The 25177-nt window shown below is 43.1% G+C and overlaps 2 protein-coding genes across 3 annotated transcripts in view; one reads left to right on the top strand and one right to left on the bottom strand.

Annotated features, from left to right (window-relative positions):
• BCDIN3D (BCDIN3 domain containing RNA methyltransferase) overlaps positions 1 to 25177 on the top strand; it is a 119922-nt gene that overhangs the window by 92376 nt on the left and 2369 nt on the right. The gene's annotated exons all lie outside the window — the stretch shown is intronic.
• TMBIM6 (transmembrane BAX inhibitor motif containing 6) lies at positions 1231 to 25083 on the bottom strand. Of its 2 annotated transcripts, none has more exons than XM_066257900.1 (10): positions 24976 to 25083; positions 14649 to 14736; positions 14140 to 14248; positions 9625 to 9745; positions 7550 to 7598; positions 6958 to 7055; positions 6679 to 6758; positions 5761 to 5861; positions 4540 to 4615; positions 1231 to 3203 (listed from the first exon to the last, which is right to left on the bottom strand). In XM_066257900.1, exons 2-10 carry the CDS (start codon positions 14702 to 14704, stop codon positions 3180 to 3182), a joined length of 714 nt encoding a protein of 237 aa, XP_066113997.1. In that variant the 5' UTR covers positions 14705 to 14736; positions 24976 to 25083; the 3' UTR covers positions 1231 to 3179. The 2 variants fall into 2 exon arrangements, with proteins under 2 accessions (XP_066113997.1, XP_066113998.1); XM_066257901.1 differs by lacking the exon at positions 24976 to 25083 and adding an exon at positions 24260 to 24282.

A 25177-nucleotide genomic window follows, 5' to 3' on the forward strand; every position in this document is an offset into this window, starting at 1 on the left:
CTAGGTACACTTTCTAAGCTGGAGAAAGAAGTGGCTATTCTTACCTGGGATGGGGGTATGTGGAGTCCAAAGAGTTCAACCAGAAGTAACACAAATGAACCCATCAGATTAACAGTTAAGTCAAATCCTCGCAGGAAGCTTTGACTACAATGAACAAGTCACAAGGGCAAGGATGCCGAAATGGAATAACCAGATTGTAATGCACACTTTTATAATCTCATATGTAAACTATGAGGACAAGGATGTTTTTCATTGATGATTCTTAGCACCTAGAATACAGCCTGGCCACAATGGTGACCAAAAGTACTCATGAAATTAGTAGATTATGCCTCTTTTCCATTATATACCCCCCAATTCCAAAGCTTGGCTGTACACTGGAACCAACTACACATGCCTTTTACCACAAATCACCTACAATAAAGGCTGGGGAGAGAACTAGAAAAAAAGCCTGGCCTATGTGTTGGACAGAGAAAATTCCCAACCTTTGTGGCCAGCTGGGGCTATAGAACACATGCCTAAATGGGGGATCCTTGTTTCTTTCTATTCACACCTAGAGCAAAACATCTTGTTCCACCTGGCCTGTGGTGGTGCAGTGGGTAGACTGTCAACCTGGAGTGCTAAGGCCACCAGTTCAAAACTCTGGGCTTACCTGGTCAAGGCACAAACGACAAGCAACCAAAGAACTAAAGTGAAACAACTATGAGTTGATCCGTCTCGCTCCTCCCACCCTCTCCACTCTGTAAAATCAATAAATTTTTTTCTTCTTTTCCAAGTGAAAGGAGGGGAAATAGACTCCTGCATGTGCCTTGACTGGGATCTACCTGGCAACATGTCTGAGGCCGATGTTCTGCCCAGCTGGGGCGATGCTCACAACCAAGCTATTTTCAGCACCTGAGGCAGAGCCGTCCTCAGCACCTGGGGTGATGCAGTGGAACCAGCCAAGCCATGGCTGCAGGAGAGGGAGGGAGGGAGGGAGGGAAGGAGGGAGAGAAAGGGGAGGTGGAGAGATGGGAGAAGCAGATGGTCACTTCTCCATGTGCCCTGACTGGGAATCAAACCCAAGACATCTACATGCTGGGCCAACACTCTACCACTGAGCCAACCTGCCAGGGCAATAAATAAAATCTTAAAAAAACAAAATACATCTTGTCCCACTTGGCTCCCACTAGTTAAGTCCCCTAGGCCCTATGTTCAGTTGTAGCCTTTAATTTAAAACACATCAACACCAGGAAAGGTTAAGGAATTTTCTTTAATTTTTTACAAATTAAGACTATGTAGATTTCATATATTTCTGATCAAAAACACCTTTGTCTTCACAGTATGAGAATGCAGCCTGAGCTGAAAACCAAGGAACTAGAAAAGAAAGTGATAATTACAGTGATTACTGTTTTAAAAACCTTGTTAGACATTTTCTTTAAAAGTGGTTTTTGATATCTTATCATTCTTGGCACTGTTTCTAAAGAAAAACTCCTTTATCCCAAGCAAAAAAACACAAGAAATGGAGTTTGGCTTCAAGAGACCTAACTGATTCTCAGACCTAGCAGACAATCAACACATGTATGGAGTTGGTATTGGGGGTTTAATAAGAAGGAAGTCCCTTTACTTAAGTTCTCAAGCCAGAGGCTGGAGGCAGCAGCTCAATCAGAGGGCAGTGTACCCCGTGGAAGCAAGCCATTCTCAGTGGCATGCCTCTCTGGAAATACACACAGCCTGGGAACAAGCCTTTTCATGGGATGACACAGGGATGTGATGCACTGCAAACCAGTAGCCACTGGACCGAAATGTACTGGGTGTAAACAAGCAGAGCCAAAATCGGTGTCCTATTGGAAGTGAGCTTTCACTGGCTCAGTCCCCCTTACCCCCAAGCCCTGTGAGTAACCAGAGCCAAAACTGCACCCAAGGCCCGCCTATCTGTGCCAGCTGACAGTGGCAACCCACAGGGAAGGAGCTGGTGATCCCCATTAGCACTGCCTCCTCTCCACTTGCAGCCACAGAACTAACTGCAGGGGTTCAGATGTCTTGTAGGTTGGTCACCCAGGCCTTGCCAGGAAGGCTGCAGATTTATGGAAACAGGCAGACAGCCAAAAACTACAATGCATGTGTAAAATAAACATTTATCTCCTGCCCCAAATTTCTGGTTGGACACTACCAGTACTAGGTAGGAGATAACAAAAATGCACTAAAGGACTAGTATGAATGCTGCCTCCCAAGTCATTCAAGTTCCATTCTGTTGATTTGAACAAAGAACCACTCAGATTTTGTCCCAAACAAGTCCTTAGCTAAGTTTTTCTGGCAGGATTAGTTATAGTTACTGCCAGAGGCTCAACCATTTCCCTTCCCTACCCTTCCTTTCCTGGGCTCTCTAATCATAGCCACCTGGAACAGGTCACTCAGTAACTAAGGTGATAACCAATAAAAAAAATAATACCACCAGGGGAAATTTGGGAATTCTAGGCTCTACCTCACCATACATAATCAACCTTTTCACAAGTGCTGACAAAAATTAGTCTTCTCTTTGGGCTGAAACCCTCCCACCCCAGGGACGGGACAGAAAGCAGGCAGGTTCCCTGAAGGTCAGATAAGGGAGAGGCAGAAGAACACACACGGATCCACACCCTTTTGTGATCGCAAGGCAGACAGACATGTCGGGCAGCTTGGAAGCAGCAGAGCATCCACCAGACTCTTCATTTCCTTTGTAGGGTTGACAGATGCTCGGATATAACAAGCCTGAGTAACAAGCCAGCAAACTTCTTTCCAAAAGAAAACACACTGCCCAGTCCCACAGGAAAAGTGTACCAAACAGTGTGGAGGAAGGAAGGCCGAGGTGGCTCTACCAAACAGTTCAAGTCCACTTGGTTGGCTCAGTCAGAAAGTGGCCTCCTGAGTGTCTCCCTCACAGGTCCTGCAAGTCCCACTCCTCACCACAGGGGACTGCTGCCTAAGCTGCCTAAGCAGGGAGCTGGGGATGGGGATGGCAGACAAAGGAGTGCGAAAAACTCCAGGAATATGAAGCCAAACTCCATACTATTTGATCAAAAATTCAAAATAGAGAAAACCACAAAGTACAAAAGCTTTTCTGATGCTTTTCATTATCACAGAACACGCCACCTGCAATGTGTGCAAAGAGAACGAAGGGGTGGAGGGAAGGAAGCCAAACTAGGAAAGGAGGGATGGTCACTTCACTTCTTCTCTTTCTTCTTGTCCTGGAAATAGAGAAAAATGACCCAATTAATTTGTGCCATCACACATTCAAACTAAAACTCTCCAGTGAGTTAATCGCTGGCTGCCTCTGGTTAGGAACTGGAAGGGATCAGGACAGAAGAAAGGAATGAGAAATGCTCCTTCACCAGAGGCAGGAGCTGAATCTTAACCATCTCCCCTGATGGTCCCTCAAATTACTGACAGACTTGAGAATACATTTTAAGCAATTGTTCCCACTCCTACACTAAAGAGTATCATCAAGAGTGGGCTGCCTGACCACTCCTGGCTACTCACAACTCAGATCCCAACCAGTGAATTTTAGTCTACCCTAAAAAAACACTAAACAAGAGATTAAGACCAAGGCCAAGACCACCAACTTTCCCTTAGGCCTGAGAAGGAAGCACAATTCTGGTCATAAACCAACATTCAGAAATATTCTAATCTAGGGGAATTTTTCTGTCATCTTAAGTGGAAGCCCCATGTATTAAATAAAAGAAAGTTGGGTTGCTCTGGCTGAGACTGAGACACCTGTTTGGTGCTCAGTCCAGTTGTGGCACAGACTAGAGGACAACCAAACCCATCTGGTCACCTGCTTCCACCACCACTGCACTGTCTTGTTCCATATTAAGGACTGTAAGAAAGGCCTGAGGTTTCATTTGTCCCCCTGCTGCTGGAGTAGATTGTTTGAAACTCACTAATCATATACAGAATGCTTCTGTGGAAAAAAACTAAGACCAACAAATGGATAAATTGGTCTATTTATTTTTAAGATTTTATTTACTGATTTTACGGGGGGGGGGGGGGGGGATGAACGGGACCGAGAAGTATCAACTCAGAGTCGCTTCACTTTAGTTGTTCATTGCTTGCTTTTTGCATGTGCCTTGTCCAGACAAGCCCAGAGTTTCAACCTGGTGACCTTACCATTCCAGCTCCATCCACTGTGCCATCACAGGCCAGGCTAAATTAGTCTACTTCTGAAATGTATTTACAAAAGCTGGTTGCCAGTATTATACAAATCCTCTAGAATATTCTTTTCTGTGTCATAACTGTCTTTATAATCTTGAAATTCTTCGTATAGAATGTTTGCTGCCACCAAAGCTCTTTTCCTTTTGACACTAAGCTTAAGGATCAGTTAAAAAAAATTACTATTTTTACTTATTGCTTTTTCTCCATCAGCTAAAGACTAAAGACTCCTAGTTTACTTGTTTACTTCTTACTTAGCGGTCCACCTTACATAACCCTGGATTTACATAGTGTGTAACCAAGTGCTCAGACGAAGTATACGCAGATGCTGAGCTCAGGAGCTTTCTCTCATCTTTGGGTAGTGGGCTGACTGACCTTCTCATTCATAGTCAGGATCATCATGAGTTTTCTGAAGAGTACAACGAAGTCTAAGAAGAGGTCAACGCAGTGCCTGAGAAAGAACCAGATCACAAATTGCACTTCCTACTTTCCTTTTACACAAAGATGTAAAACATAAACCCCCGACCTTATGAGTCAGCTTCGCCACCACGACCAACTAAGGAAGTAAAGCTGTGCCTGGGCCCCTTGTCCTCACTGAAACCACACAGCACAGGAAAAAGGAAAATCGGGCTTTAGACTCGGCAGAGGCCCAACTCTGAACTGTCACTAACTTTGAGAGGATTTCAACATGAAAAAATACATATATTTAAAAACTTATATGTATATCTTCTCATTGTTAAAGTATTGTTTGTTTGTTTTTTGAGAGAAAGGGAGAGAAAGAGAGAAGCATCAACTTGTTCCACTGAGGAGTATGGTCACTGACTACTTCTCATACGTGCTTGACCTTGGGGTCGAGCCGACACCCTCGGGGTTGACCCGACTGGGGATCAAATCGGTGCCCTGAGGATTGAGCCGTAGACCCTGGCGCTCCAAGATGATGCTCTATCCACTGTGCCACTGGCCAGGGCCCCTTGTTAAAGGTATAAAAAAAATACAAAAGTATAAAGAATGAAAGGTGAAGAGTTCCTTTCCTTCTCTGCCTAGAGGTAACCATTATTAAAAGTATAGATAGATTAGCAGTTTAATTTTTAAAAATCTCATGTCTTTCAAGAATTGAGAGAAACTTTGCTATTTGGTGCACAGTATGGTATCCTTCCACATACACCCCTGAAACTTGGACGCATTCAACCAGTGCCACCTGGTCTACTCATCCCTGCCAATGTGGACAGAAAAGTGAGCCAGACAAAGGCTGTCCCTAGGATTCAGAAAAGAGCTGCAGAATGGAAGAGTATGCCTCACCCTTCATTCTTTTCTTTTTTTTAGCTTGATTTTAGCCAGAGAGGTAGAAAGGGAAAGAGAGAGGGAAAGGGGAGAGAGAAGGAGAGCAAAGAGGGAGGGGGAGGAAGAAGGGGAGGGGAGGGAGAAGGGGAGGAGGAGGGGAGGGGGAAGGGGACAAGAACATCAATTTGTTCCTGTATGTGCCCTGGTGGGGGAATCAAACTGGCAACCTCTGCACTTCAGGCCGAGGCTCTTACCAATGGAGCTATCCAGCCAGGGCCACCCTTCATTCTGTTAAAGACCAATTTTCACACTCACCAGATATAATCCTTATCTCCATTTTCAGCCTTTTCAATAATGAGTTGAGTGTCAAAAAGGACAAAGCCACACATGACCACCAGCCCCAAATACAGGTTTGCCTAACAAAAGAATGAGATGAGGTTACCATATGGTAGACACCATAGAGAAAAAAGCCATATTCTTTCTAGTTCTTGGCCACTAGAAAATAAATACATCAAATGCTAACCCCACTGACATTTTTTCTCCCTTCTTTTCCAAGTGAAAGGAGGAGAGATAGAGAAATAGATTCCCACATGCACCCCAACCAGGATCCACTGGGCAACCCATTTAGGGCCGATGCTCTGCCCATCTGGGGCCGTGCTTGCAACCAAGCTACTTTTAGCGCCTGAGGCAGAGGCTCCACGGAGCTATCCTCAATGCCTGGATGATATGCTTGAACCAATCAAGCCATGGCTGCAGGAAGGGAGCGGTAGGGAGAGAGGAGGAGGAGGTGGAGGGCTGAAGAAGTAGATGCTTCTATTGTGTGCCCTGACCAGAAATCAAACCTAGGATGTCCACATGCTAGACTGATGCTCTATCACTGAGCCAACCGGCCAGGGCCTCTTTTTTTGTTGTTTCTTTTTTTTTTCTTGTCTTTTAACCCCACAGACATTTACATTCATGGAAACTGAAGTCTATGGTGAAGACCACATTAGTTCCCTCAACACAATTCTGCACTAATTTATTTTTTTGTCACTGGAAGAGGCAATCATTTTAACAGGGAGCTGATACTGGACTGGCCTTAGGAAAATAATCCCTGAGCAAACTGTCCTCTTAGTAATATCAAACCCATTTAGTCTGAACTTTTACTCACAGAAGGCTCCATCCTAGGAGGATTAGTCAAGACAAAGAAGTGTGAGCCAAATGGCTGCTGGAAAGTTATATGCAAAGTCTTACCTGGAAAAGCCAAATGGATCCAAAGAAAAGATTCCCCAGGGAAGACAAGAACATCAAGCTCATGGCTGACATCAACATGCCTATAAGAGATGACAAAAAGCCATCATGAGAGAAGCCAAAGTAAAGCCATCCCACTAAAGCCACGCTGCCCCCAGAATGAAGTTTTCCACTTCAACCCAGTAGTCAAAAAAAGGTGAGGTGATGGGTATAGTGAAACAGTCCTAGTGAAACTCCAGGCTAGAGTGGAGATCCTCTCCCCATCTTCCAGTCCACACTTACCTCCCAGAAAGAGGTAACTGCGGCGCCTGGCATAGAGTGCGCTCAGGGTGAAGCAGGTGAAGATCATTGCTGTGCCCATGAAAGCAGTGGGAAGGATGCTGTTAAAAAAAGACCATTAGACTGAGGGCTAGAGGAACAGTCTTTATTTATTTATTTATTTATTTGTATTTTTCTGAAGTTGTAAACGGGGAGGCAGTCAGACTCACTCCTGCATGCGCCTGACCGGGATCCACCCGGCATGCCCACCAGGGGGCGATGCTCTGCCCATCTTGGGCGTCGCTCTGTTGCAACCAGAGTCATTCTAGCACCTGAGGCAGAGGCCACAGAGCCATCCTCAGCACCAGGGCCAACTTTGCTCCAATGGAGCCTTGGCTGCGGGAGGGGAAGAGAGAGACAGAGAGGAAGGAGAGGGGGAGGGGTGGAGAAGCAGATGGGCGCTTCTCCTGTGTGCCCTGGCCGGGAATCAAACCCAGGACTCCTACACGCCAGACCAACGCTCTACCACTGAGCCAACTGGACAGGGCAAGGAATAGTCTATATTTAGAAGGTACATTCATAAAGGTAGAAAGATGTAAGACACTAAAGTAGTCACCTGGGGTTGATGGCAATGCACAACTCCAGAGCAGGGCCCAGGCCAACTCCTAGAAAACAAAAAGCCCGAGAACATATTACTACAATCAATTTTTTAAATTTACAGCAATTTTCAGAGTAAGTTTATTAAAGCCGGGATAGTGAAATAAGGAAGGGTCTAGAACAGAAGCAGCAACCAGAGAGCCTAGGCAGGGCTGCTCTGACTCACTGGGAAGTCAGAAAAAGGTGCAGGGGGTTAGCGGGATCCAAGCTGCTGCGGCCCGCTGCTCCCCTGGCTGCCAGTTTCCTGGAGACCCTTAGAGTCTAGGAGATACATGCCTGTGGGGGAAGAGGAGAGGGAAGGGGAAAGCGTGGACAGGCTCCTGAGAGGGAGAGCACCCATCAATTCTTGAAGAGGACCCCTGTCCAAAAGCTGAACATTAATGAGCATAGGCATGCCCATGTTCCTAAAAAAAAAAAATAATAAGTGAACTAAAGTAATTAAATCTCTTTCTACACTTGCATTGTTTTCAAGAGAACTTAAACTTGATTAATTTATTTATATACTGAGCTGCAAAACTATCCTCTTATCTGAAAATCAATGACCCCCAGGAGGAACAGATATTAGGAAAAATGAAACAGGCATGTCAAACATTTTCGAGCTACATTGGTAAAGGCTGCAAAACTCTTAAAAGGAGTGGTGTGAGCCTGTAATGTGGGCCAGATCAGGAATTAGATTAGAGAAAAAGAACTGAATAAAGCAGAGCCTGTGGTAGCAAACTTTGTAGTCACATAGTACTGACTTTCTTTGTAGCAAAAAAGACCAGACCAGTTCTGCAGGTGGACATGTGCCAACAGGAGGGCACAGCAGCAGCCTGTTCCGGCTTCAACATTTCCTCTACTTTGGTTACTCTCCTTTCTCCTTCTGATTCCACCCCTTAGTGCCTTCAAAAACTAGCTTTCCCCGATCTAAAAGTCTTAATCTCTAATCCCTGCCTTTCTACAATTTCTTCAACATGGTATAGATTAGACTCACTTAGAATGGGTTGTACTAACTCAAATGTTGCTTTGCCCTCCTTTTTTTTTTAGCGAGAGGAAGAGACAGGAACATCAATCTGTTCCTGTACATGCCCTTACTGGGGATCAAACCAGAAATCTCCGTGCTTCAGATGATGCTTTAACCAACCAAGGTCCATGGCCAGAGCTTTTGCTTTGCAAGTATTTTTACTGTGTAGCTTTAGTTCAGTTTCCCTTAATGATAATTCTAGAAGTGCTGTGCTTTTAATTATTTTTTTTTTTTGGTATTTTTCTGAAGTGGAAACGGGAGACAGTCAGACAGACTCCCGCATGCGCCCGACCAGGATCCACCCGGCACACCCACCAGGGGGCGATGCTCTGCCCATCCAGGGCGCGATGCTCTGCCCATCCAGGGCGTCGCTCTGTTGTGACCAGAGCCACTCTAGTGCCTGAGGCAGAGGCCATAGAGCCATTCCCAGCACCCGGGCCATCTTTGCTCCAATGGAGCCTTGGCTACGGGAGGGGAAGAGAGAGAGAGGAAGGAGAGGGGGAGGGGTAGAGAAGCAGATGGGCGCTTCTCCTGTGTGCCCTGGCCGGGAATCGAACCTGGGACTTCTGCACGCCAGCCCAACGCTCTACCACTGAGCCAACCGGCCAGGGCCAATTCTTTTCTTGAGAATCAGCAAAGGGCCCTGTGTGACGGATCTCAATGTATGGCTTTAATTTATTTTTTATAAGGTTCAGAATAGATGGATTTTTCTATGATAGCTGCCAGTGTGAGTCTACCTAAATTCTCAAAACTCATTAATTCTAGCACACATATATTTATTTTTGGATACAAAAGTAGAAATCATAGGCACTAGACATAAAGAGCTTACCCTCAGATAGGGAAGTAAGACATGCCTACACAATATAAGAAAGCAGTACAAAGCAAAATGCATTCAAATATAAGGTTGGAGAGTTAAGTGTACTAGTTGAGGTGAATCAGGATAAATACAAATCTTGGGCCCAATCTAAAGAGATACTAAAAACCAGTCTCCACCCACCACCCCTCAAAATTAGACCAATCCCTTAACATACCTGTAAGAAAAGCAAATCCAGCAAGAAGTCCAAGTCTTTTGTGCTCAGTTTCATGGCTATGAGGTGTTGCCGTCAGCCAAATCATCAACCCCAGAGAACCCAGGGCAGAGAGCAGGCCAGCCTGTCAGATGGAGTCATAACTGAGTATCAAATTTATTTTTCTAAGAGACTATTAGATTTAAATATTCATCTGAACTTTCTAATATTTGCTTCTAACCTAGAGGCAGTAGAGAAGGCAGTGAGGGCTGAAGAGAGAAACCAGAAGCCTTAAAGGACAGGGTTAGGACCATGGTCGACACTGGAGGCTCTTCTGGACTGGGTAGTCCATCAACCACAACTATCCGAGTCAAACTATGCGTTTTGACCAAGAAATCAGAAAAAAATGAACCAAAGTGACAAGTGCTGGAAGCACATTCCAATCTGTAGATCAAATAGAAATGAGCCCCCTCCCCCTTTTTTTTTTACAGAGAGTATCAGAGAGAAGGGTAGACAGACAGGAACGGAGAGAGATGAGAAACATCAATCATTAGTTTTTCATTGCGACACCTTAGTTGTTGTTCATTGATTGCTTTCTCATATGTGCCTTGACCATGGGCCTTCAGGAGACCAAGTAACCTCTTGCTCAAGCCAGAGACCTTGGGTCCAAGCTGGTGAGCTTTGCTCAAACCAGATGAGCCCACGCTCAAGCTGGCGACCTCGGGGTCTCGAACCTGGGTCCTCTGCATCCCAGTCCAAAGCTCTATCCACTGCGCCACTGCCTGGTCAGGCAGAAATGACCCTTTTTTTTACCACTTTAAAACACACACACAGGCCCTGGACGGTTGGCTCAGCGGTAGAGCGTCAGCCTGGCGTGCGGGGGACCCGGGTTCGATTCCCGGCCAGGGCACATAGGAGTAGCGCCCATTTGCTTCTCCACCCCCCCCTCCTTCCTCTCTCTCTCTTCCCCTCCTACAGCCAAAGCTCCATTGGAGCAAAGATGGCCCGGGCGCTGGGGATGGCTCCTTGGCCTCTGCCCCAGGCGCTAGAGTGGCTCTGGTCGCAGCAAGAGTGACGCCCCGGAAGGGCAGAGCATCGCCCCCCGGTGGGCAGAGCGTCACCCCTGGTGGGCGTGCCGGGTGGATCCCGGTCGGGCGCATGAGGGAGTCTGTCTGACTGTCTCTCCCCGTTTCCAGCTTCAGAAAAATACAAAAAAAAAAAAGGAACCCCCCCCCCACAACTATATACTATACACATTCAGAGAAAAAAGACTGAGAGAGGGTGCTATGGATGGAATGTTTGTGTCCCCCATCCCAAATTCATGTTTAAATCTTACCCCCAGGTATGATGGTATTTAGAAGTAGGGTCTTTGGAAGGTGATTAGGTTGTAAGAGTGGAACCTTCACTAAAGGGATTAGTGGCCTTGAACTCTGAGCGCTCCCTTGTGTCTTCTACCATGTGGGGACACAGCAAGAAAATGAGCATTTATAAACCAGGAAGTAGACCCTCACCATACAACACATCTGCTGGCGCTTTGATCTTGGACTTCCCAGCTTAGAACACTATAAGAACTGTTTGTTGTTTAAGCCAGTGGTCCCCAACCCCCGGGCTGCGGACTGCTACAAGTCCGCAAAGAAAGAATAAATAACTTACATTATTTCCGTTTTATTTATATTTAAGTCTGAATGATGTTTTATTTTTTAAAAATGACCAGATTCCCTCTGTTACATCTGTCTAAGACTCACTCTTGACGCTTGTCTCGGTCACGTGATACATTTATCCATCCCACCCTAAAGGCCAGTCTGTGAAAATATTTTCTGACATTAAACCGGTCTGTGGCCCAAAAAAGGTTGGGGACCACTGGTTTAAGCCACCTAGTCTAAGGTATTCTGTCATAGCAGCCTGAAAGGACTGAGACAGAGGGTATCAAAAAGTACCCAAACATTAAGAGCACGTAGTTATTTCTGGGTAATGAGATTACAGTTTGTTTGGTTTTAATTTTTTTTTTTAACATTGATTTTCAGAGAGGGAGGGTGGGAGGGAGGAAGAAAGGGAGAAATACTGACTTGTTGTTCTACTTATTTATGCATTCACTGGATGATTCTTTTAGGTACTCTGCCTGGGGATTGAACCTGCAACCTTCGTGTATTGGGACGATGCTCTAACCAACTGAGCTACCCAGCAAGGCTGGGATTATAGTTTTATATTTATTCTTAGTAGTTTACTAACCAAATCTCTACAATGAACATGCCTCAGTTTTGTTAGAGAAAAAAAAAGTGGGAAAAGGCATTTAAATAGAGAGAAATCACTAGGGACGTCTGTAGACACTGAAGTTCCTTCCCTTAAGGTATACTCAATTCTTGTTTTTCACAGTAGTTACATACTATAAGTCACCATGAACAATGAATTACTGAATTCTGAACTACTCCTCCGGGAAATAAAATGTTAGGTTCTTGTGAGCCCCTCTACTCACAACATTTCCATCCATTATACATAACCTTAATTTATGTATTTTCTGTTTAAAGACACTTTGATATACTGTATATTGATGATTCATCATCAGCGCTATCACTCACGCCTGAAAAAAGCTTATCTAATACACTATTTTCTACATAAGACACATCACAGTCTTTTCAAAATTAGGAACACTAAGAGCACCTTAGTACCTTACTACTATGCTTGGAGCCAATGGTTCTCTTTTATTTAAAGTGCCCTAATGAGGGACTGAACCCATAGTCTTGGTGCATCAAGATGATGCTCCAACTGAGCCACTGGCCAGGACCTATGCTTGGAGCCATTTTATTTTTTAAAGCAAGAGAGAAAGACGGGGGTGGGGATGGGGTGGGGAGGGGTGAAAAGAATCAACTCACAATTGTGGCACTTTAGTTGTTCATTGATTGCTTCTCATACATGCCTTGACCCAGGGGCTATTCCAGCTGAACCAGTGACCTCTTGCTTTAGCTAGCAACCATGGGATCATCACACTCAAGCCAGCAACCCTGCACTCAATCCGAATGAGCCCGCACACAAGCCGGCAACCTTGGAGTTTCGAACCTGGGACCTCAGCGTCCCAAGTCAAAGCTCTATCTACTGCACCAGGTGCTTGGAGCCATTGATTGATTGATTGATTTTTTAAGTGAGAGGAGAAGAGACAGAGACACTGACTCCCGCTTTCGCCCTGACTGTGATCCACCTGGCAACCCCCATCTGGGGCCAATGCTCAAATCAACAGAGTTATTCTCAGTACCAAGGGCTGATGCTCAAACCAATCAAGCCACTGGCTACAAAAGGGGAAGAGAGAGAGGAGGAGAGGGAGGGAAGAGAAGCGATGGCTGCTTCTCACGTGTTCCCTGACTGGGGATCAACTCCAGAACATCCATATGACAGGCCGATGCTTTATCCACTGAACCAACTGGCCAGGGCCATCTGGAGCCATTTTAAATAGCAAAATGATCAACAAAATGCACAAAACTGAAAAAACAAAACAAAAAAAGGCCCACTAAATAGATCATGAAAAGAACTACTGTTTACAATTTGAGAACTTGAAATAAGGCAACGTGTTCCCCTTCGTTCAACTTTGGCTGAAACGGGTATAATGGACAACTCAAATTTTTTTGCTGCTCTGGGTATTGACTGTAAATGTCTGCAAATGGACTGATCTTAGGGTTACAAATAATTTTTAATGAGTAGGTATATTCACCAATATGAAAACCATGAATAATGAGGATGATTTTATTTTACATTATTTAAGAGAGCCACTCTTGCCTAAAAGGTAGAATATTTTAGTCTAAACTTAAGGGATCAAAGTCTTATCCTTTAAGTATCTAGAATAATTTTTCACAAAGTCCCTACCAAGAAATGATTGAACAGAGGGATAGTTCTTGGTTGAGGCACACCCTTGTACTTATACTAAAAAAAGGACACTCTAAAAAAGACAAGTCTTGCTAGTGAGAACTTCAAACATACTGATTATTCCTCAACTGCCCTTCTATTCCTGCTGACCAAACCCAAACTCTCCTTCTACACAGGAAAATGAGTTATTGAAAGGTTTTTCACTCAACCATGCAGATGTAAGTATATCTGAGAGTAAAATGGGTCAAATCCTTTAAGGTCTCAGCCCTGCCCCTCTTGATAATTAATCATTCAATCAGTGTTTTGTATCTAAGTACTCCACAGTTATTCAGGAAAAAAAGAGAAAAGGGATCAAAAGATAGAAGGGCTACTGTGGAGAAGAACCCCAACATGCACATTATGCCTGTATTCAGTGGGAAGGGGTCTCATACATCACCAACAACACACCATTCAGTGTCAGGGTTAAGACATTCTGAAGCTAAACATTGCAGTATCTAGAGAGGCCAGAGTTGCCAGAAAATGTTAATGGCTCTATATGTCTTGATTTACCAGCTGGCTTTGGCTGAGTTCAGATGCCAAACTACTGAAAAGGATTAAGAAAGGGTATAGGTTTGTACCACCCGGCTGAGCTAGTTTCTTCCAATTATAATTTGTACAATAGCACCTAGGAGAGAAAACTGTTCTTACCTGAATGAAGTGAGTGACCACATGGACATAGGCTCCTGCAGCCGCCACAAACATACAGAGGGCAAAACTGGCATAGACCTTCTTCAGGTGCTGCTGTGTTGAGGGGGTTCTAGGAAGAATGTTAATAACAGCCATCACTTTGGGACCAGTTCAATCTCATCTCTAAGCTACAAAATCATCTCCCTCTATTCTACCAGGGAATATGTAAAAGTTATTATCACAATTTAAAAAAGAATGTTTTGAAAATAGGTTAACTAACAGAGAATCTTAATTGCTGGGAAAGAGCCAAAACCAAAATTATGAACAATCAGTACTGAAACTAGAATAACTAAAGGGCTCTCCAGTGACCACAAAGCAGTCCTTGGAATCTGAGTGCTTATCACATCCTCAGGATTCTAGTGAAGTCAATATTAGTTTATATACATAAAAGTTAATAAACTAGGAAAAAGAAAAAACCAGATATGAAAGAAAAAGCAGTAAGAAACTGCAGTCAAGGTCAAAACACTTACATATGGGAAAATTTTAAGAGTGCATCAAAGTTGATCTTCCGATCAAATATGTTCATGATGCCAGAGTCTGTGGTGCACAGCCTCCGCTCTGTAGAATAAAGAATAAAAAGAAAGGAAGATTATTTTAAAGATACAAGACAAAATAACAACTTTCTTATAAAAAGAAAAAGCAACATACAAGTTTTGAAAAATGAAAGTTATTTAAAATCTCATCACCGTTCTAATATAACCAGTTTTACTTTTTTTTTTTTTTTAAGTGAGGTGGAGGAGATAAGAGAGACTGACTCCCTTATGCGCCTCAACCAAGATTCACCCAGCAGCCCTGTCTGGAGCCAATGCTTGAATCAACCAAGCTATCCTCAGTGCCTGAGGCCAGTGCTCAGACCAACTGAGCTATTCTCAGCGCCCCAGTTGATGCTCAACCCAATCGAGCCACTGGCTACAAGAAGGGAAGAGAGAAAGGGGAGAGAGTGGGGAGAAGATGATTGTTTCTCAGGTGTGCCTTGACCTTAAATCAAACCCGGGATGTTCACACACTGAGCCAATGCTCTATCCACTGAGCCAACTGGCTAGTGCAACTATTTTTATTTTTATATATTTCTTACTAGAAAACATTTGCAATCATAATTTTAAAGAGGACTGAGGAAACAAACCCATCTTCCTCTCCCCAGAATATTTCATTACTAGAATTTTTATTCTTTGAGAAAGTAATTTACCCCTTTAAAAGACTTTCTTTGAGAAATTTTCAATTAGCAATATAGTTAAAGGAACCCAGTCACTGGAACATAAAGCAATTTTATGTCATTGTTTCAAGATGCTACAGAATTCACTCAGAAAAGGCATGGAGCCTGACCAGGCGGTGGCACAGTGGATAGTGTTGGACTGAGATGCGGAGGACTCAGGTTCGAGACCCCCGAGGTCGCCAGCTTGAGGGCAGGCTCATCTGGTTTGAGCAAGGGGTCACTCGGTCTGCTGTAGCCCCCCGGTCAAGGCACATATGAGAAAGCAATCAATGAACAACTAAGGTGCCTCAAAGAAGAATTGATGCTTCTCATCTCTCTCCCTTCCTGTCTGTCTGTCCCTCTCTCTGGATCTCTCAGTCTCTCTCTCTCTCTCTCTCTCTCTCTCTCACACACACACACACACACACACAAGAAAAGGCATGTAAGTGCAAAGATTAAAAAAGCAAGCAAGAACAACAACAACAAAAAAAGTAAGCAAGCAAGGCTATAAAGGTCTGCACTAGGCCTTCCATTTAAAATATATACACGTAGAAACTTTCTACCTAATGAATTTTATTTTTTTTTTTTTTTTTTTTTTTTTTTTTTTTTTTTTTTTTTTTTTTTTTTTTTTTTTTTTTTTTTGTTTGTTTGTTTGTTTGTTTGTTTTTATTTATTCATTTTAGAGAGGAGAGGGAGAGAGAGAGAGAGAGAGAGAGAGAGAAGGGGGGGAGGAGCTGGAAGCATCAACTCCCATATGTGCCTTGACCAGGCAAGCCCAGGGTTTCGAACCGGCGACCTCAGCATTTCCAGGTCGAGGCTTTATCCACTGCGCCACCACAGGTCAGGCCCCTAATGAATTTTAGAACTGAACTAAAAGGAATTCATAATTTTAAAAAGAGGAAAAGTTCCTACCTCCATGAAAAGGAAAGTTGTGCAAAAAGATTTTACACATAATTTCAAAACCTTTTTTTTTTCCAGAACCTTTTTTACAAAAGAGCTGTGTTCAAAGAATTCCTGTACAACCCTCACCCAAATCAAATGTTACTATTTCAAGTATTTCTTTCATCTTCTGTCTATATATAGAAACATATAGACTTAAAAATATACATTCTTTGCCATGCAAACACAATGTTCCTTTACTCCTAAATACTTGAGTGTGTATATCTTAAAAACAATGACCAAAATGAGGAAATCAACATTGATGCAATTCTATTATCTGATTTACTGACCTTATTCAGATATTGCCAACTGTCTCAAAGATCATTTAAAACAAATGAACAAACAAACTAAACTATACTCAGGTCACATAACATATCAATATCATAAAGTCAGGGTCTTAAGTTTTGCTCTCTCCCCTACCTCATATGCAATCCTAAATAAACATACTCAATCTATAGAACTAAAAATCTAATCAAGAGCTTTCATATTTCCTAAATATAAATCTTCCAGACTTGTAATGCCCCATCCTCTTCAAAACTACCAAAAGAGAGAGGGGAAGGAAGGGACTAAAACACAAAAGGTAAGTTGTTTGACAGGCGAACTACTCACACCCATTCTAATCAGCACTTAACCCAATACTCAGCAAAATTCACCTGGGCAATAAAAGTTAAAATCCACATATCAGTTTCCTGAGGAATCCTTAGCCAGTAGAAAGGTGCCATTCTTAAGAGTTCAAAAGCATCATTACCACTTGTTTCCTGAGGCTCTCACATATAAAAATTAAAATGACTGGCATGCTTTCTCTGATTTCCTCTTTCCTTTCTCACCATCCCTACTCACCTCAATTCTTTTGTCAGTTCTGTTCTCAAGGATGGATACAGTGAGAAGCTGCAGAACTGCAGAATCTACTAAAGCTGTTGCTCTCGTCTGTGAGTCTCAGGGCTCCAGATCCTCTTGATCTAGATGGTGCAATTATTGCAGTCTGTTGCACTGCCAACCACAGCCTTCCAGAACCACCATGTGTACATCCTCTAGAGAGCAAACTTACAAGATGGCACAATCCAGCACCTCCAAAGTGTCTTTGTTTAAGGTTTCTATTAACATCCCTAATGACATCCCTAGACGGAACTTGCAACAGTACTGAAGCAACCTTCAGAACCAAGTTTCTCAGTAGTCCATATTTACAATGACACTGAAGTACCTCTTGCTTCCAATTTCAAGAGTTAAAAAAGGAGGGGGTGGGGTAAATACTCGAATACTGAGGAGACTGTTACCCAGAAAGGGGGAACACTCTGTAGACCCCACTGAGTGGAAACTTAGGAGGGGAGAATGGCAGAAACGCCTCTGTCCCAGTTTACTCTTTGACATTTCCCAGGGGGTATTGACTGCCTCTTTCCATGACTCTCTTACAACTGCTGACGGAAAAACCAAAACCACTAAAGATCATGAGGGTAAGGTGGGAGGTGTCGAATACGAATTTCTCCATGATTTAGTAGTGGCTTGTGGTTTAAAACCATAAAGAAATCAAATAAAATGTTTCTAAAATTACTACCTACTCTAACATTTAAGTGAACAATGTCCTGTTTTTGATTTAAGTGAAAAATTGACCAAATTTTCTAAACGCAAAGATACACAGCAGCCTGACCAAGCTGTGGCGCACTGGATGGAGCATCAGACTGGGATGTGGAGGACCCAGGTTTGAGACCCCGAGGTCGCCAGCTTGACCATGGGCTCATTTGGTTTGAGCAAGGCTCACCAGCTTGAGCCCAAGGTTGCTGGCTCGAGCAAGGAGTCACTCGGTCTGCTGTAGGCCCCCAGTCAAGGCACATATGAGAAAGCAATCAATGAACAACTAAGGAACTGCAACGAAGAATTGATATTTCTCATCTCTCTCCATTCCTGTCTGTCCCTATCTGTCTGACTCTGTCTCTGCCACACACACACACACACAAAGATACACTGCAATTTACTAACAGCTGTATGTGGGGGAAAGAACTGCAATGCAGTATACAAATTTAAGATGACATGATGTACATATTACATTACATATTTTCCAAAATGTTAAAATATGAGGGGAAAAAGTTGGGTCTCAGAATCAAGGCAATATGATAATTTGCTGTCTATAACAAACAGAAGAGCTAACGTGCAAATAAGCAATGAGTTAAAAAACTGTTCTTGGCCTGGCCTGTGGTGGAGCAGTCAATAAAGCATTGACCTAGAATGCTGAGGTCGCCGGTTCGAAACCCCAGGCTTGCCTGGTCAAGGCACATATGGGAGTTGATGCTTCCTGCTGCACCCCCACCTCCTCTCTAAAATGAGTAAATAAAATCTTAAAAAAATATTTTAAGTTAGAAAAGGAGAATCAACTAATGAAATAAGTGGAACAATAGACATTTTCTCTCAAAATAAATATTTTTTTAAAAGTTAGGTCTTTGGCCTGACCTGTGGTGGCGCAGTGGATAAAGCTTCAACCTGGAAATGCTGAGGTCGCCGGTTCGAAGCCCTGCGCTTGCCTGGTCAAGGCACATATGGGAGTTGATGCTTCCAGCTCCTCCCCCCTGTCTCTCTCTCTCCTCTCTCTCTGTCTCTCTCTCTCCCTCTCTCTCTCCTCTCTAAAATGAATAAATAAAAAATTAAAAAAAAAAAAGTTAGGTCTTTGATTAATAATGCTACCCTATTGCCATTCTAAACATTAACAACAATGAGGAGACCTTCTTATCAATGAACATCTATGTCTGGTGTCTTGTTAAATCTGTTTTGTTCTAGTTATCTTCCTCTAACCCTTGTCCTAAAATGAAGATTATAAAGGGCCAGGCCTTAAATTTTAAAAATTCTCTACAATCTTATTCCAACACCTATTAGGTACAGTGCATATGAAACCTGGCCAAAAGCTATGCAAAACAGAAACAATCATGCATTTAGTACACATTAAAAATAAATTTTAAAAAAATCCTTGCCTTTGAAAAAGGCTGGAGCCAGAACAGCAGCTGCCTCAGTGTATACAATTTAACCAGCAAGTCAAAGAAACCAACATTAAACCAGCAAGTCAAAGAAACATTGTTTACACATTTAATCATTTAGTTTGTGAATTATGGTTCTTCATTCCTGTTGTAACTTGACCAGTCTTGAATTCTGTTCCCACACATCTAGAAGCAACAAATTGATACTCCAAAGAGAAAAGGAATTCCATGTGGTTAAAATCTTTTAAATAGGAGGTGGAACTACTTGTAATTTTTCAGTCTTTCTTCCTATTGAATAATTTTCAGACTGCATAACCATATCCTTAGCATAGTAGTTAAAAGCATGACCTACTGCATTCCAATCCTGACTGTTATTTCCTTAACTAGACGACATGCAACAAATTTCTGGTACTTAACCTCACTGTGCCAGTTTCCTCATTTGTAAAAGAGTAACATAAAATACTTTACAGAGTAAAATATAATACTTCAGAGGACTGAAGATTAAGTGAAATAATACAGATAAAGTGCTTAGAATAGTGCCTCATACATAACACTAGTTCAGTATGTTAATCATTATTGTTACTAGTGTAAACACTCACTACTCTAAAGTCCTCAGGGTATGTTTATCTCTTTTAAAAGTCTAGTTTTAGAAGACATTTAACACATACCTAACTTACATATCCACTATAAATGATTTTTTTTTTTTTTTTTTTTTTTTACCAAGAGATGGGGAGAGACAGACAAGAACTGACCGTCAGGAAGGGACTGAGATGAGAAGTCATAGTTGCGGCACCTTGGTTATTCATTGACTGCTTTCTCATATGTGCCTTGACAAGGGAGCTCCAGCTGAGCCAATGACCCCTTGCTCAAGCCAGCAACCTTGGGCTTCAAGCCAGTGATCTCTGGGCTCAAGCTGGTGACCATGGGGTCATGTGTATGATCCCACACTAAAGCAGGTGACTGCACTCAACCTGCTGAGCCTGCTCTCAAGTCAGTGACCTCAGGGTTTCAAACCTGGGGCCTCAGCGTCCCAGGCTGACACTCTATCCACCGTGACACCATCTGGTCAGGAGTAAATTACTTTTAAACCATTAACTAACATCTAGCTATATGCTGAAGGCTTAATAATTACCCAAATGAAAATTTAAATTAAATTAAAGGGGGATGAGAGAAACAGTCTAAGAAAATGATAAAATAGAATTTAAAAAAATTTGATAAATCTTATAACTGGTTAAAACAAAATAATTTTCTTTAAATGCCATGCCTCTCTTCTGGCACATTTACACTGTACCTCCTGCCCCACAGGATTACAGGTGTTTCAAGACAGCCTAATGACCACTAAGTGATAAAATGATGCGGTAGAGATTCTGATGAAGTAGTAGTCATTTGCTTGATGCTTTCCTTGCCACCCCTAGGAGGTTGGTCTATTCAGTTTAAGAAATTTGCCTGACCAGGCGGTGACGCAGTGAATTAAGCGTCAGACTGGGATGCAGAGGACCCAGGTTCGAGACCCCGAGGTCGCCAGCTTGAGCGTGGGCTCATCTGGCTTGAGCAAAAAGCTCACCAGCTTGGACCCAAGGTCACTGGCTCGAGCAAGGGGTTACTCGGTCGGCTGAAGGCCCGACGGTCAAGGCACATATGAGAAAGCAATCAATGAACAACTAAGGTGTCACAATGAAAAAAACTGATGATTGATGCTTCTCATCTCTCTCCGTTCCTGTCTATCTGTCCCTATCTATCCCTCTGACTCTTGCTCTGTCCCTATATAAAAAAAAAAAAAAAATCCACTTCAGCTTGAACAGGTGGTAGCATAGTGTTTAGAGCATTGGCCTGGGATGCCAAGGACCCAGGTTTGAAACCCCAAGGTTGCTAGCTTGAGCATGGGATCATAGATAGGACCTCATGCTGGCTGGCTTGAGAAAGGAGTCACTGGCTCAGCTAGAGCCCCCCCTTCAAGGCACATATGAGAAAACATTCAATGAACAACTAAGCTACCTCAACTACGAGTTGATGCTTCTCCTCTCTCTCCCTTCCTGTCTGCCTCTACTAAAAAGAAATAATTTTAAAAAAAGAAAGAGAAGAAATTCCACTTCAGCCTGACCTGTGGTGGCACAGTGGATAAAGTGTTGATCTGAAATGCTGTGGTCACTGGTTTGAAATCCTGGGATTATCCAAACTAGGCACATTCGAAAAGTAACTGCTAAATTGATGCTTCCCACTTCTCTCCCCCCCCCCTTTTTTTCTCTCTCCTCTCTCTAAAATCAATCAATAAATAATCTCTTTTTTAAAAAAAGAAATTCCATTGCAACTAGGACTGGACTTCAGATGTTCTAGCTCTGAGCTCAACATGTCTTGAGTACCCCCTCATCGCCTGGCAGCTTGGGCCAAAATCACTGGATTAGCTAACACTGAATTCTGTCTCTTTAGAGGACTGCCTCAGAACCAAACCAGTACCTGGCGAGGGAATGCCTATTGCCTTCAATAAATTATTGTACCAAATTTTAACCCTACTGAATCTCTCTAGAGCTCTATAACAACTGTTTGACAGACACTGAATCATAAGCAAGTCCCAATGTCTTAAATACAAAATCATCTTCTAGTATAAACCAGCAATCCCTCTCTAGTTAACACCATATTTAGTTCGAATGAAAGCGGGTGTAGATTAGAACAGCACATCCACTCAATCCTCACCCTTGAGGCTCTTTTCTCAAGTGTTCTGGATTCCAGTTAATTGTACTGATACTATTCTCACACATTTGGTTTTAAACACCTTCAGAGCAGAGTTTGCATGTGAATCAGCTACTAGTCCACACACTTAAGCACAAACCAAGAGTCTCTGGAGCAAATCTAGATCTCATTATCTGATCAAGAATATTATAACCAAATAAACATTCTCAAACTGGCTCAGAGGGAGATCTACCTTGAACAATCACTCAAGTGGTTTTAAAAGCCAATCTCTACAGTCTTGCTCTCTTTGGTTTAAACATTGTTTTTGGAAAACCAAAAATGTGCATAAAAACTACTCCATGAGCCTGATCTGTGGTGGCACAGTGGATAAAGTGTTGACCTGGAAACACTGAGGTTGCCGGTTTGCAACCCTGGGCTTCCCTGGTCAAGGCACATATGGGAGTTGATGATTCCTGCTCCTCCTTTCTCTTTCTTTCTCTCTCTCTCTCTCTCCTCTCTAAAATGAATAAATAAAAAAATATTAATAAAAAGAAACAAAACTCCATGAAATTTGGATTAGAATCTGGGGGGACAAAACAGTTGAGTGGAAGACACTACCAGCTTCAACAACCAAGTCATAGTAGTAAAGGATAATTTAGAACTCTGAGCATCAAGAGAATATTCAGTGCTTTCCCAGAGGAGATCAACACTCTTGGGGTAGTTTATGAAATCAAGTGAAACTCTTAAAGCCAGCAGTAGTACCTTCTATAATAATACCACTAACTCCATTTGTATAAAATTTTACAATTTTCAGAGTGCTTTCATATACATTATCCCCTTTGATCTTCATACCAATACATGAGAGGAGGGAAAGAATGATTAGTCCCACTTAAAAGATTAAAAAAATAAAGTTTAAAAAAAGCAGTGTAACAGTGGCACTGGATAGGCAGTGGATTGGCAGTCACTGGCATTTTCTACCAGATAACGTTGGAAAAATCATTTTACCTCTAGTCCTCTAGGCTTCCTCATCTGTAAGATAAGGATAATTAATATCTGCTCTACCAAGCTTATTAAATTCCAGTAAGAAAATTGTGTGAAATCATTGTAAAAGTGCTAAATGAACATTAGTATTGACTTGACCATCAGCAAGTTAAAATACAAAAATAGCAAAGCCTGGACCAGATTAGGGGTCTTCTGACCTCCCACGTCTGGTCCTCTTTCTGCTGTACACCCTACAGTAGAAAAGCAAGTTTTCATTAAGGCAGTTCCAGCCATAGAGCAATAGAAATCTTTTTAAAAAAACTAACATATGCTGATTTCTACTACACTTTTCTGTGTGTGTGTGTGTGTGTGTTTAAGCATTTCTACAATAAACTTAAAATATCCATAACAGGGAAAACACAGAAATGCTGACTATATGGATTAATTTTATCTTTCCTATTCTTTAGGAGAGTAAGACTTCAGTCAGATCAATAGTACAGAAGGGAAGAAAGTACTACACCATGGTTCCACAACAAGATGAATAATTTAAGAAGGAAACTCGGAATTAAATTACAGATTGCATTTCTCAAGGATTCAACCATTCTGTCCCCACTGAAGGAAAATGGCAGAGGATTTAAATGTCAACTTAGTACTGAAGCCAGAACAAAAAAAATTTGACAAAGAGGAATAAAAAAACATGAAAGAGTAAATCTAATCATTACAGAAATAACTGTGATTCGCAGAAGCTATGAGAAATGTGGCTGTGCGACTGGAAAAAAATCTGTCTTGAACTGAAAACATTTTTTTTGTGTGTGATTGAGACAGAGTCAGAGAGACGGACAGATAGGGACAGACAGGAAGAGAGAGAGATGAGAAGCATCAACTCTTTGTTGAAGCACCTTAGTTGTTGATCTGAATTCTTAAACTACACATTCTACCGAAAGATAAAATAAAAATAAATATCAATAAGTAACCAGAAAGCCCATTCTCCGTTAACCTTTAACCTTAAAATCTTTGTTTTAGACACAGTCAGCTCTTCTACCGAGTTACACATTCACAAATTAACTATTTCTAGAACAGAGTCTCAAGTACAGCGAGGTCCTTGTCTGGAATGGACAATGCTAGCCGGCTAACATGGGGTAGCAATTCCACTCTTAATAAACAAAAATACCACGGCCTACTTATTACCACAGCTTCAGCAAACAGGTCCCAGGAAAAACAAGACAAAAATGAAAACAAAAACAAAAAAACCAACAACGCCCAACGCCGCCTTTCCTAATCGGACTTTGAGAAAGACGCCCACCGGGCTCCGGACGAAACAAAGCCAAGCCACCTCACCTACCCAATCAGACCACAGCGGGACTGGGTCCTGAGACTGGAAAGCCAGGCCCAACCCGGATCCCTCCGCACCTCCCGCCTCTGCGGTCGGCCTGTACTTAACTAAGCAAGCTCGCGAGTCACAGAGGAGAGTGACATCACCCGCCCCGCCGTGACGGGGCAGCCTGCCTGACGCGGCCCTGCTCGAGACCCGGCACCTGCCGCTCACTCAGGCACCCGGCCCAAGGGTCCGTAGCAGAGCAGGGATCATTCGGGTGGGGGGGGGGTGACCGTAAAGGCCTGAGGTTTCGCTTTCGTTACCCTCAAAAGGAAAGGGGCGGGGGACGTGCCCTAAATTCCAGATAGGCCTGGACCCCTGCGTCTACTCCAGGCGGAAAAAAGAGGGGGTACGCAAACTGGGAGGAAGGAGGAAAGGGAGGCTAAAAAGGGGCTTTCCCTAGTGCTCCCACGCAGAGTGAGGAGCCAGGACGACCCCCAACACCCGGCTGACTTGCCTCTGGCCCTCCCTTACGCCTAAGTTGCGCATGCGCGGTACCAGCTCCTCTCTTCACCCCGCCCAGCTATCCCGAGCCCAGCCGCAGAGCAGGGGCCTTTTCCCATAGGGTGCAGTCTGTCCGAAAACGGAGACTACTCCCATTCTCGTTCGCAGAGTAACTGCTAACCCCCTTCCATTCTTCATTCTCGGCTTGCGCAACGCTAGTTTCACAAGAACCTTCTTACCTCTCTGGAGCCCACAAAGCTCTTTTAACACCGGATACGCTTCTGACTCTCCCAGAGTCCACTTCAGACTCTTTACCTTGAGCCCGCCCCTTCAGGGAGGCCCCTCCCCCAAGCTTCTTTTAAAACCAGTCTTCATTGGCCGTTGGCTGCACTTCTGCCATTTGTTTGGCTGTACAAGTATAAACTTCGGCCGCTTACTTCG

Source organism: Saccopteryx bilineata, chromosome 2, assembly GCF_036850765.1.
Source record: "Saccopteryx bilineata isolate mSacBil1 chromosome 2, mSacBil1_pri_phased_curated, whole genome shotgun sequence".
Taxonomy (NCBI): Eukaryota; Metazoa; Chordata; class Mammalia; order Chiroptera; family Emballonuridae; genus Saccopteryx; species Saccopteryx bilineata.

Excerpts from the sequence above, each read along its gene's own strand:
- TMBIM6 (XM_066257900.1), bottom strand. The coding sequence starts at position 14,704 with ATGAACATATTTGATCGGAAGATCAACTTTGATGCACTCTTAAAATTT. Across the intron at positions 14,249-14,648 it reads CTCTTAAAATTTTCCCATAT|AACCCCCTCAACACAGCAGC; the intron begins GTAAGTGTTTTG and ends CATTCTTCCTAG. Across the intron at positions 7,599-9,624 it reads TGGATTTGCTTTTCTTACAG|GAGTTGGCCTGGGCCCTGCT; the intron begins GTATGTTAAGGG and ends TTTGTTTTCTAG.